This window comes from Bufo bufo, chromosome 3 (assembly GCF_905171765.1).
Source record: "Bufo bufo chromosome 3, aBufBuf1.1, whole genome shotgun sequence".
Classification (NCBI taxonomy): Eukaryota; Metazoa; Chordata; class Amphibia; order Anura; family Bufonidae; genus Bufo; species Bufo bufo.
In genome coordinates, this window is record NC_053391.1 from 461,243,502 (window position 1) to 461,257,774 (window position 14,273).

The 14,273-nt window shown below is 42.9% G+C and overlaps 1 protein-coding gene across 2 annotated transcripts in view; it reads right to left on the reverse strand.

The window, feature by feature from the left end:
* Positions 1–14,273, reverse strand: part of CUL4A (cullin 4A) — an 87,667-nt gene that overhangs the window by 3,213 nt on the left and 70,181 nt on the right. For both annotated transcript variants that reach the window (XM_040425184.1, XM_040425185.1), the window contains exons 16-20: positions 8,859–8,966; positions 7,524–7,637; positions 5,071–5,176; positions 1,836–2,008; positions 1,588–1,740 (exon numbers count right to left, since the gene is read on the reverse strand). In XM_040425184.1, the coding sequence (XP_040281118.1) occupies positions 1,588–1,740; positions 1,836–2,008; positions 5,071–5,176; positions 7,524–7,637; positions 8,859–8,966 (654 nt within the window). The remainder of the gene's footprint in view (positions 1–1,587; positions 1,741–1,835; positions 2,009–5,070; positions 5,177–7,523; positions 7,638–8,858; positions 8,967–14,273) is intronic.

The following is a 14,273-nucleotide window of genomic DNA, read 5'->3' on the forward strand; positions in this document are numbered from 1 at the left end:
ATTCCAGATTTGTTTTAATTTTAATTCCTCTTCAAATATATCATTGGTCAGTTCGGCTGGCCAGTTTTGTTTGTTGTGGCCTGCTAGCCAGATAGCCAGCCTTTAAATGTCTAACTTCAGCCCCGAGCGTTTGTAGAGTAATCATGCAGTGCTCCATATCTAGCCCATGATAATTGACAGGGCTTTAATGTAATAGGGAAGGACTTCTCTCCGTATTGAAGTACCGCCCTTCTTCTCCGCCCACTATGCATAGGATAGGCAGAATAACACCCGTACACCAGGGTGTCCTTGACCACGCCCCCTCCAGACCGCGGCATGCATGCTCGAGTTGACGTATTAACGTGCTAGCGTCATAGGACGCGGCACGAGGCGGGAAAGCGGGGGAATGCCGGGGAGCATTTAAATCATTAAACCAACGCGGCCCACAGGTACGTGCCGAACATTTGGTACACTAAGCTGGGGCACTGGGACTAGTTAGTGCTCCCGCGTAGGGGTGAGGCTAGCGCTGCTATACAAACGCTGCCATCCTAAGCACAAAGTAGGGATCGTGACGATGTCCCTCCCGTAAGATTTTGAGGTGCCGGTCACTTATACTCTCTTTTTCTATCTACATTAGGGTCAGTGACTTGCTATTTTTACTTCCAGCTATGTGGACGTGGACTTAGATTGTCCACGGCTGTTAAGGACACCTCAGCCTCGTGTCCCCTGTTGATTCTGGGGCTAAAAAACTGATGAAACGCATTGGGACACTACAAATTCTCTTTGTTTTTACATACTCTTTTTGAATTTTGTGTGGGGGTTTTTGACACAGTTTTTTTGTTTTAAAAAAAATATTATTTTTTGGTTCTTTGGGCACTGTTCTTACAATATAGTTTTGTATAGTGGTAGGGCTGTCTAGGGTCTCCAGAAAGGGAAAGGTTCTGGACGTGGCCGCTCTTTTCAGGGTGATGACTCCGTATTAGGAGGTCATTAGGGTCGTCGATAGCCATGAAAGGGCATACTAGGAACAGTATAGGATTCGGTTATTTCGTTTATATCTACCAGATGTGACTTAAGATGAAAACCAACCAAAACCAAGAGTAGCAACAAGATAGACATGACATCTGTAACCTGTTCCTGAGCCATATCCATATCCCACAAAATGGATGGACCAAAGCAATACTAGATGAACAAGAAGGCTGGGGCATCAAAGGAACAGAGCTACCATACACCTATCCTGATCCAAGGCCACGTCCACACCCTGTAGAATCTCTGGACTGGTAAGAACCATCTATTTTTTACCAATCCACCCTATACACCCTACTTAGGGTCATTTGTTGTATGTTGGTATGGTATAGATCCATTGGGACCTTCTGGGCAATAATTGGGGGCTGTAGTTACCAGAAGGATTGTGTACTTTTTTCTCCTAGCTTCATTTATTTTCTATCTATTAAAAGTTAAGTTTTATGAGTTACTACTGCCCCCTTTTAATAGTTTTGGCTTCCAATTGCTGTAGACTGTGGGAGGTACAATTCTTTAAACAACCCATTAAAGATAAAATATTGTTGTATGAAAAATTTACAGAACATACACAAAATCTTTATTTACCTTTACAGGGAATTTCAACTGATTATATAGTTCAGAGACCAGAAGGTTGTGAGTAAGGGTTTTTCTCATTTTCATAATGCGTACAATCGCTGCATCAATCTGGTACTGTCTGTCTTGGAAAACTCTTTCTGTCGTGGTAACCTGTTCTTCCACCTGCAATGACATAATGAAGAGCCTCATTTGTCTTATGTTACGAAGAGAAAATTAAAGTAAAGAACTGATTAATATAAAAAAATAAAGCATCTCACCGTCTCCTTCATCTGAATTTGGTTGATCTTAATTCGATATAACTTGTGCTTAAAGTCCTCCTTAAAGTTAAACTTATCTCCATCTTCAACGTCCTTACTTTTTGGCGTTTTATTCAGCACTCTTGCTTTTCCACAAGCAAGTGACTGTAGAGTTCGTCTCAGCTCACTATCCTCTGACAAGGACACAAGATCACCACAATATATCAGAAACTAGTAACCTTACGTTTCACAAAGGGTAACTACAGTATTAAAAAGGTTGTCCCATCCAAACATTTCTGGCACATCAACGGGATAGGCTGTAAATGTCCAATAGGAGCGGGTCCACCACAGGGACATGCTCATATCTCAAGAACAAGGCCCTGGATATACCCTAACTCCTTAAAGTGTAACTGTCGTTCTTTTTTTTATGTTTGTAATGTGTAGGAGCAGTGATACAGACCATTTTTGTAATATACTTTAATTACTGAAATTGTACATTTCTATTAGAAAAATAGCTCTAAAGTGGCCCATTTTGAGGCTTAGCAACGCTCCTCTGTTTTGAGCAAGTATCCGCAGTTATGTAAACAGAAGAGTATTGCTAAGGCTCAAAATGGGCCACTTAAAGGCTATTTTCTAATAGAAATGTACAATTTCAGGAATCAAAGTATATTACAAAAATGGTCAGCATCACTGCCCCTATAAATTACAAAAAAAAAAAATAAATGAATGACTGTTACACTTTAAGAAGCCAGCCAATTAAAATTTTTCCCTCCCAGCTTTCGAAGAGCCATAACTTTTTTTTTTTTTTTTTTTTACTTTTCCCTTCATATAGCTGTATATTTGTATCTAACTAGTTGTATGAGACATTTTTTGATTACTTTTTATACAATTCTGTTAAGGGAGGTGAGATGACCCATAAAAGCGTGATTCAAGCATTTTGATTAGTTTTCCGTTACAGTGTCAACCGTGCAGGATAAATACTTTAATAGTTTAAAAGGTGTGCTCAAAATGCGTATTTCCACAACAGAAATTTGGCATGGATTCTGTGACAAAAAGCGACCAGGCATTCTCAATTGGAGACTGTTGTTTTCTGTGTGGCTGTGTCAAGAAAGAATATGTTTTTCCTTCACATTGGTCACAACTAAAAACCACAGCGTGAACTCCCATTGAGAACAAGGGGAGGCAGATTCTGTGCAGCTGCCCGTGGCTTTCTGGCACAAAATACACACCAAATTTCCGATGTCAAAAGGTGCAATGTGAACATACCCTAATTAGTTTGTTAATTTTTGGACACATCAATAACAATTATGTTTATATATTTTTATACTGGAATTAAAATTTTTAGTACTTTATAATTTTTTTTTTATTTCTTTCTTACTTTTAGTCCCCCTAGGGGACTTAAACATAGTGTAGACTGTGATACAAGAAGTATGGTGCTTATGAAATCTCTCTATTAAGCCCTGCCTCTGGCAGGACTTTACAGGAAGATTACCATGGCAGGCATAGGTGCAGTCACTGTGGGTAGGGGTCAGCTTTAAAACAAAGCCAGGAACTGCTGTGAATTGAGGCCACTTCATACACACCCAACGCACGTATGACGCACTTGTACATGATATCATGTTAAAGTGTTACTTTTCACTCTAAAGTTTATTTTAATCTATTACTTTAGCTTCCATTCCTCCTTGGATTGTTTTTTTCAGATTTACCTCTTTTGCAGTTTTCTCTTATCCCCCTGCTTGAATCTTACCTCCTGGTTTGTCATGTGACTGCTGTCCGATCATGCCCTTAGGGCACTGAGGTGTGACCTGACAACAGCAGACCATGTGACACTAACCAGGCCCCTTGTTCTTACTAATGACACATCCTACATTACAAGGCTCCAATGCAGGATGTAACCAGCCACTGAATATCAAAACAGATTTGCCACAAGGTCAAATTGTAGGCTAAAATTTTTGGAATAAGGCAGTTTTGCTTAATGGTGGTATTTGGGGAAAGTGATATAAGAGGGATATCTGTTGAGTGGAATAGGTTTCTATCTGTGGCACAACCTCTTTAAGAGGTTAATAGGATATATTGGAACACTTGCACAAAACTGCTGTGTGACTAAAAAATTGTGAATTAAAGTGGTATTCCGGTTACAACAAGTTATCCCCTATCCACAGGATATCGATAACTATCAGATTGGTGGGGGTCCTACTGCTGGAACCCTCAACGATAACAAAAACTGGGGCCCTGTACCCTTTGGAGCCTCTTTGAAATGGATGAAGCAGCTGGTTAGAAATGTGCACCACTGCTCCATTTATGTCTATGGGAGAGCTGATCTGATAGTTATCCCCTATCCTGTGGATGCGGGATAACTTGTTATAACGGAATACCCCTTTACAGACTTCTGAATGGGCTTCTGGTGGGTTTGATTAAAAAAAATGCCTCCACAATAGCACATTTTGCACCAATTAAATTTGAGAGTGTAGTTGCCATGAATTGTGCACTCTCTTTAATAAATCTGGTGCATTTGGAATGGTGTGCAAGATTTTCTTGTTTACCTATTATATGAAGTCATACGTCTGCACCTTTTAACCTTTGATAATGGAGTACAAAAGCTTGAATGCACTTCTTTTTCATTCCCATTTTTTTTTTTGGGGGGGGGGAGGGGGGGGGGTTCGGTGGCTGTGGGGGAAGACAAAAGTTGAAAAGCTGGCACAATTTTAACTGCAACATTCCACCTAAATCAGATATAAACGGAACACACAGGCCAAAAGGTGCACCCAAAGGGTACATTCACACAACCGTGCTGTCTGCATCTGTACTATCGTTCCACGGCCCTGCAAAAAAATGTAAAATTGTGCATGTCCTATTCTTGTCTGCAATTGCAGACAATAATAGGTATTTCTATCATAGCACTGGCTGTGTGCGTTCAGCAAAATGCGGAATGCACCCGGCCAGTATCCGTGTTTTGCGGACTGCAAAACACAAACTGTTGTGTGAATGTACCCTAAAGAGTCTCTAAATTTCGCCATGAACATTAAGTGAAGGTCAGCCAAACCTGGGTATGAAGGGGTGTCCCTAATCTTCCCCACTGACATGTCACAAGTCACTGCGAGAACACATACACACTCGATACGCCTAAGCCTACAAGTGTACAGGTACAATAGTTGGCAGGAATAGTAGTTTGGCTAGCATCTATGGAGGCTGTTACAGCTACCTTTATACTTGGGTGTGTAATACGGCATTGCTAATATGACAATCTTTCTCTCACCTAATCCTGTAGCTAGTTTAATTTCTTCAAAGCTGAATTCATCTCCCTCGTTGAACATGAGAAGCACCAGGGTTTGAAACAAAGATACCTGAAGTTCTTTCTTCTCCTAGAGAAACAAGTTCAAGAAATAAAAGTAACTAAATCCTTGTCAGTAGTAAAGAAAGATCTGTCAGAAAATCAAGCAGATAATCACATGGAATTCATCTCTCGGATTTTAGCACATTTTATGCATCTCTAGACTTTAAAAGATCAGAGCAGGACCAGATATAAAAAATAAATAAAAAAAATTGTAAAAATAAAATTTGGCATATACCATTAAAGTCTCCATCCTATGGTTTAATTAGGCCACATCCATAGTGAGATGTCATGTGACTGCATTGCCTGTGTGTTCTTCTTAAAACCACATTTCCTACATAATGATGGCAACAAATGATGATACAGCAACATTACACGTTACATTACTATGGACGCAAAGTATGTGACCACTAAAAGGGGTATGGAATAAAATTCAAACCGTGTATTACTTTGTTTTATAGATTTGTATATTTTATGAGTACAAGTTTTTTGTATAGCTATAAGTTTGCCTGTCCAGTCATCTGGCACTTAAAATGTCCTCACCAAGAAGGGATTTAAAGGACTTCACTATACAGTGTTTGATCATTCTGGATATATGACAATACATTTACACATTTACATACGACCGTGGGAAAAAAATCTGGTCAAACCTTTACAACTCCCAATACACAATGCAATGTAAAGAAGCAGCATCCCATGGCAAACGTCTAACTGAAATCAGGGACTACATTGACTAAATACATTGTACATACAATATCAGCAGAGATCTGGAGAGCATCTCTGATTTATCTTTTTAAATGGCTTATATAAATACATCATAAGAGAATATCTGAAGGGTTCACATCACTTTGCACAGCACCCAAAGCACTTTCAGCACTGCCTGAATAGGACTATTGGCACTAGAGAACCAGGATAAATTATAATTAAAGTGGTGTTCCCATCTCAGACCTTATACAATATACACTGAATAGGCCATAAATATCTGATACAAGTCCCTCCTCTGGAACCCACATCTATATCAATACGGAGGGTACCTGACCCCCAGTCCCGCTTGGTGGGCAACTTCGTATTCAGGCACTGATGTGCTGAGTCTGGTGCAGAATAGACTTGAATTGATAGAATTATTCAGTCGTACATAATTAATTCTAAGTCTTCAGGAGGACCCATCAACACAAAATGCAAGGTAATTAGCAGATTAAAATATATATATATTTGTGGGAAAAGATTCAGTAAAACATGTAAATTCTACATTTATATCTCTGCTTTTTCTGCACTTACGACCACCCCCCTGTACAACTATCAGTGACTGATAGCGATCTGTGCATACACACTAAAACAGGAGTTACAAGGGGCAATTGTCAGGCTATTTATCGGGGAGGAACAGTAGTATGAACAATTGTTCTCAATAATCGTCCCGTGTAAAATCATTGTTTATGTGGACACCTAAATTGTTTCTGGGCAGCAGAGCAAGCTATGTAAACAGCTATCTGCCGCCCAAAAATAGTAGCCATCACTTGTCCCCATCTATGGGAGTGATCATCTCTTTACCTCCACTGACGAACAGACAGTTATCAGGAAGGAAGGGTTCATTCCTGATAATTGCCTGCTCAGTTGGCATGTGTAAATACGCCTTAATGTTGGATTTACACAGGGCAATTATTGGGAACAAACACTTAGTTTCTGATAATCGCCCCGTGTAAAGGTGCGGCAGATTATCTGATGAACGTGCAAAATTCTCGTTCATGGGGAGAAATAATTGTAGGTGCAGACACCTCAATGATCCTTTCTGGGCAGAAAATTGAGCTGTGTAAACAGCGATCTGCTGCCCGGTAACAATGAATCTGTAAGAGGACGAGCTATAAATTAGTATAGCACATTTCGTGAAGAGTATTTGCTAGCTCCATGTCCTCTTCTCACAAGTTTAATCTTCGACATCTCAGCTTGAGAAACTTGTTGTTTGACCAATGCGATATGACCAAACAAGCGGCAAGATGCAATCTTTATCACATGACATGGTTTTACTGTGAATTTTAGACGTTGGGAGTGAAAATAAAAACTGCAAAATGCCAGCCATGCAGCAAAAAAGTGCACTTCAAGCAAATGGTGTAACATGTGACTTCTTATCAGAATTTTACAGTGTCTTGATATGTAAGACTGACTCATTCAGACTTTGGCCTCCTAGAAAAAGGTTAAAGCTGCCCAGACACTTTAGATAATTGCTGTCTGACAGCTATCTCTTCCGCCTCCCCCATACAAATGCATGTACATCATGTTTGGCGTGACAAAATAACAGGTAACTAGATCACAGCGCCTGATAATAAAATACATGACAGCGATGAAGCAATCATGTCTATGATAAGCAGTCACTGTGCACTTACTTGTTTAAATTCTGCTTTTAATACTGCGTGCCCGAGCGTGGACTGCCACTGAAGTCTTCTGCCACTGTGTTTACCAAGATAAAAAGTCTTGAATATTTCCTGAAGTTTTACCATCTGAAAGGGAGGAAAAGACAAATAATAACATATAGACCTGACCATGTGAATAAAAATGGCTGGTGATGGAAAAGTTAGAAAACACATCTTCCAACTCAATATGACTTGGCCACTTTCACACTAGTGCTTTGGCTTTCCGTTTGTGAGATCCGTTCAGGGCTCTCACAAGCGGTACAAAACGGATCAGTTTTGCCCTAATGCATTCTGAATGGAAAAGGATCCGCTTAGAATGCATCAGTTTGCCTCCGTTCAGTCTTCATTCGGCTCTGGAGGCGAACACCAAAACGCTGCCTGTAGCGCTTTGCTGTCCGCCTGACAATGCAGAGCTGTTTTCTATGACACAATCAGGCACAATAGAAAACGGATCCGTCCACCATGGACTTTCAATGGAGTTCAAGACGGATCCGTCATGGCTATAGAAGACATAATACAACCAGATTCGTTCATGACGGATGCATGCGGTTGTATTATTGCAACGGAAGCGTTTTTGCAGATCCATGACAGATCCGCAAAAAAACGCTAGTGTGAAAGTAGCCTTATAGGACTATGAGAAAAGAACATGTCTGTTCTTATGTCAGTAAATGCATGGCTACGTATATGTATTTGTTTTTTGGAGTGTGGGAGAAAACCATGTAGATGTTGTCCTCAGATTCGAACTCAGGACCGTAACGCTGCAAGGCACCAATACTAACCACTGAGCCACCGCGCTGCCCTACCAGTGCAGTAGACCATTGCTTATGCACAACGAAAAATGCTTTAGCTCACAAATATGTCCTCTGTAATGCCACCATGGGCTGAATAAATAAGACTAACCATGGCACAGGTCATGTGATCCTTGGCATTCAGTTAGCTTCAAAATAACAAGAGGTAGACTGTATGCTAAAATCATATGGAGGTGAAAACAATGCCAAGTGCATGTTTATTGTCCTGCCAGAGGTCACATGGTGTGTGTGGGTCACGACTGCCACCATGCAGTCCTGTACAATGGAATAACCTATGGATCTTTGTAGTGAGTCCATGGGTTATACAACGGTTGACACACTTTACTGCACTGGTAAAAGAAAGGGGTACGAGCAATAATGTAAACTCTAATAATCATGTAAATCGTTCTCTAGTTCATAAGTAAATAATGGAAAAAAATGAGAAAAGCTTCAGATGAAAACCTGTATAGTACAAGAAAACAAGTGTAGCTATAATGGAAAATTTCTTATACTTGCCTACCTCTGGTGGTAAGTGCACATCCATTGGGGTATAGGTTGGCCAGTAACCCATTGTCAGTATATTGACGGTCAAGTCTATGTTGCCAGGATCACTGTGATTCTGCATATACTGTATAAAAATACAATATAATTTATCATAGTGTAAAGATATTTTGAAAGACAATCCACAGAGGTACAATATCCCAGCCAATCCAGTTCTCCCAGTCAGATCTAGGGCGCCATGCGGTTTAATTAAAGAGCACAGTAAAATCAATAGGCAAGCAGGGGACAGATTCACAGCAGCACTCACCAGTCCAGAAAACACATCAGCATCGCAAGGTGGATGCATCATAACTCTGGAAAACAGACATTTCTGGACCAGGAACAAGCACATATAGCGCAAAAGTCTGTTGTCTGGAGTTATGATGCATTTATCTCGCTATGTTGATGTCTTAAAGGGGTTATCCAATAGTATAAATACCCCCCCACAATACCCAGGCCCCTCCTATAGACGATACTTACCTGGTCCCCGGCACCCGCATACCTCCGGATCGCTGCACAGCCACCACTGGATCTCTCTATCGCGCGGATCAAAACATCCGGTGACAGGGAGAAGCAGCCAATAGCAGGCCACGATTGTGACCCACCTCCCTAGCATTGCGGGTGACTGGGAGATGCAATGGTGGCCGTGCAAGGATCTGGAGGGACGCGGGTGCCAGGGACCAGGTAAGTATCATCTATAGGAGGGGCCCGGGCATTGTGCGGGGTAGTTGTACTATTGTATAACCCCTTTTAAGGAAAATAAAATAAAGAACACTATTTTATGAACTGGTGAGTGCCGTAGTGAATCTCTCCTCTGCATGCCTATTGTTATGAAGATGCTATTACATGGGCCAGATGGCGTTCCTGATATTTGCCCTTGTGTGCCGCTGCTTGCATCTTTTATGCAGCACATATAATAATAATTTACTGGCGGCACATCGCTTGCAGGCAAACAATGAAGCTGCTTGGGGATGAGCCATCACAGTGGCGATAGTTTGTCCACATACAGAGAAGATGACGGCCTCTGCTCAACGATCAGATAATTATCAGCAACTTTCTAATCCGTCCTGAAAACTGGCTGTGAATCAGGACTTGTAAAAGGGCGTAATTGCTTTAAAAAGCCCCATAACTCTGAGCTGGGTTACAGAATGTACTAAAGTACACAATCCGTGGAGAGAATAAAATGAAAGCCAAACAAAGATTCAGCAACTGGTGAAAGGTTTCCAGGTAGTAAAGATTATACTTTACACTGCACATACCAAAAATATAACCACAAAGAATCAAATGAAAAATGATGGTACATCTGCTAACCGTACAGATAATGGTAAAGCCAATAGGCACAGTGCCGCAGCAATACATTTCTCAGAGAAAAAAGTACTTTTAAAGAGCACCTGTCATCAGGATGGACCCTATTAAACTAGGCATACTGCCTGGTAGGGTTGATAATGCGGATTAAAGTGATTAAAATAGCTTGCGGTGTTCCCAACACTTTTGTGCAAAAGAGGGCTTCACTGTTCGAGGCGGGGGGTTTAGACCCTTCAGGGCGCTTCAATTCCTCAGCTTTCAAGTGCTAATCAAAACCCTCATTGCACTAAAGCCCTCATTTCCATATAGAATCAAAGTTTTTTTATTTTATTTATTAAGGGATGCTGCAACCAATTTTCAAAAGACAAGCATCCTTTTTATCAGCAGCAGCAACCCTACCAGGCAGTATGTCTGGTTTAAAATACTTGATTCTGCTGACAGATATTTAAGCCATGTGCAAATCAGCAGTTAAGTGCATAGGGTTGGACCAAGCCACGTTGTGCACCCTTGCTTTTCCTGCTTCCTCTTCTTCTTGACTGACAGGACCAGGCGAGATAACTATGCACGAACTTGGACCTGTCAATCAAGGAGATGGAGGGGCTGCCAGAGGAAGCAGAAAAGCCAAGGGTGCACAGAGTGGCATGCCTTAACTGGTCATTTGCATATGGATCAAAAGTAATTTTTCTCCAGAATGAAATAGATAACTAAGTGAAAAGCCTAATTAGATTCACATACGCTAAACCTAGAAACCACAGTGAATTTCCTGGTGACAGACTCCCTTTAAGGGCATATTCAGACAGCCGTATGCTGTCCGCAAAAAATGGGGAACCCTTTCTTTGGCAGATCAGATGCAGAACAATTCACTTCCATGGGGCCCCTTTTCTTCTGTTCTACGGCTCCGCAAAACAAATAAAACATGTCCTATACTTGTCAGTGAAAATCAGGATGTGGCCCCATTGAAGTCTATGGGTCCGCAAAACTGCGGAATGCAATACTTTTTTTGTGGACATGCTGAACTGTCCGCAAAAAAATGGATCCGCATTTATGCTCACGGCATTTGGCCGTCTGAATGAGCCTAATAGTGAGGCGTCACTTTAAAGAATCAAAGGCGAAAATTAAGGCTACTTTCACACCTGCGTTATGTGCGGATCGGTCTGGTATCTGCACAAACGGATCCGCACCTATAAATGCATACACTTAGTAAAAAAAAGTCTAAGTGTAAGTCAAACGTATCCGTCCTGACTTTACATTGAAAGTCAATGGGGGACGGATCCATTTACAATTGCACCAATATTGTGTCAATGTAAACGGATCCGTCCCCATTGACTTCCATTTTAAGTCAGGACGGATCAGTTTGGCTCCGCACCGCCAGGCGGACACCAAAACACTGCAAGCAGCGTTTTGGTGTCCGCCTCCAGAGCGGAATGGAGGCGGAACGGAGCCAAACTGATGCATTCTGAATGGATCCGCATCCATTCAGAATGCATTGGGGCTAAACTGATCCGTTTGGGGCCGCTTGTGAGAGCCTTGAAACGGATCTCACAGGTGGACCCCGAAACGGAGGTGTGAAAGTACCCTAAGCGAGATTATTTCAAGGATCAAACTGGCATGATTTTTGTGCACTACATGTAAAATCCTTTTATCTGTGGCCACTAGAAGGGTGATACTAAGCATTAAAAAAGTGTTAGCGCCTCCTACTGAATATACCCTTCCTGTACATCAGTAGGAGGAACACAAAGTATGGAACTCTAAGGCTAACCGAAGGAAAGGTAACCAGACTGCATTATTTGGGTAAGGCTGAGCTAGGGTTGGGCGATATCAAAAATATTCAGACGACAACGATATTAAGAAGTTTATTGCGATAAATACCCGTTTAAAAGAAAAAACACAAGACGATGCTATACTGTATGGGGGAAGCCACAAGGAGACGTTGCACTGTATGGGGGCAGCCACAAGGAGACGTTACACTGTATGGGGGCAGCCACAAGGAGACGTTACACTGTATGGGGGCAGCCACAAGGAGACGTTACACTGTATGGGGGCAGCCACAAGGAGACGTTACACTGTATGGGGGCAGCCACAAGGAGACGTTACACTGTATGGGGGCAGCCACAAGGAGACATTATACTGTATGGGGGGCAGCCACAAGGAGATGTTATACTGTATGGGGGCAGCTACAAGGAGACGTTATACTGTATGGGGGCAGCCACAAGGAGACGCTATACTGTATGGGGGCAGCCACAAAGAGACGTTACACTGTATGGGGGCAGCCACAAGGAGACGTTACACTGTATGGGGGCAGCCACAAGGAGACGTTACACTGTATGGGGGCAGCCACAAGGAGACGCTATACTGTATGGGGGCAGCCACAAGGAGACGTTATACTGTATGGGGGCAGCCACAAGGAGACGTTATACTGTATGGGGGCCACAAGGAGACGTTATACCGTATGGGGGCCACAAGGAGACGTTATACTGTATGGGGGCCACAAGGAGACGTTATACTGTATGGGGGCAGCCACAAGGAGACGTTACACTGTATGGGGGCAGCCACAAGGAGACGCTATACTGTATGGGGGCAGCCACAAGGAGACTCTATACTGTATGGGGGCAGCCACAAGGAGACTCTATACTGTATAGGGGCAGCCACAAGGAGACTCTATACCAGTGTTGGCGAACCTATGGCACGGGTGCCAGAGGCGGCACTCGGAGCCCTCTCTGTGGGCACCCGCACCCTGGAAAAAGTCTATGGCACACTAATATGACTGATTTTTCCTGCCCTTCATCAGCGCAGGGCTCGCTATGAACAGCACAGGCAGCGCACTGAGTGTAGCAGGCTATTATAGCTAAATTATAGAGTACATGGAAGATATACTATGTTTGACTGTAGAATTCAGGTTAAATTGCCGTGTTGGTACTTTGCGATAAATAAGTGGGCTTTGGGTTGAAGTTTGGGCACTCAGTCTCTAAAAGGTTCACCATCACTGCTCTATACTGTATGGGGGCAGCCACAAGGAGACGCTATACTGTATGGGGGGGGGGGGGGGGGGGGCACAAGGAGACGTTATACTGTATGGGGGCCACAAGGAGACGTTATACTGTATGGGGGCCACAAGGAGACGTTACACTGTAGGGGGGGCCACAAGGAGACGTTACACTGTAGGGGGGGCCACAAGGAGACGTTACACTGTAGGGGGGCCACAAGGAGACGTTACACTGTAGGGGGGCCACAAGGAGAAGTTACACTGTAGGGGGGCCACAAGGAGACGTTATACTGTAGGGGGCGGGGGCCACAAGGAGACGTTATACTGCGGGGGCCACAAGGAGATGTTATAATAAAGTCTTGTTGCCACAGGCCACCATACATACAATAATACTTTACGATATCGTTTTCCCGCGGCTGCCTCGCTTGTGTGCTCCGATTCTGACATCAGATGTCGGTGGGTGGAGATTTGAATATGGGAGCAAGGAGGAGGGAGAGCCGGGGGCTGCGGGAAGTAATACGTTTGTAATTTTGTCACCAGAGCACACGAGCGAGGCAGCCGCAGGAAAAGTCTCTCCAGTACTCACACAGAGTTCGCCACATACAATAGAACTAGCATGGGTGGGTGACTGACTGTGATGTCAGATGGTGGGTGGAGTCTGGAGACTTGAATAAGGGAGGCGGAACAAGAAGGAGCCAGGAGCAAGTGGAAGTAATGTGTTTGTACTAAGCGCTATGCAAGGGGCAGGCGGACGCAGATTTAGAAGCGGTCAGCGCACATGACTGCTTCGATGACATCACAAAATACCGCAGTAATTAGGAAACAGCGATATCGCCATTTTTTAATACCGCAGTATATCGTGAGCACCGGTAGATCGCCCAACCCTAGGCTGAGCCCCAAATGAACTGGCAAAAATTGGATTTTTGTACTTACCATAAAATCCGTTTCTCGCCCAGCTACCACTAGGAGGCGACACTAGATATTAAAAAGGTTGGCTCCGCCCAGATGGGCTATACCCTCTCCACAGACACTAGCCTAATCAGTTTGTACCAATAGCAGTAGGAGAGAGAAACAAAAGCAAAGAAACAACATGTTCCGGACCGGGGA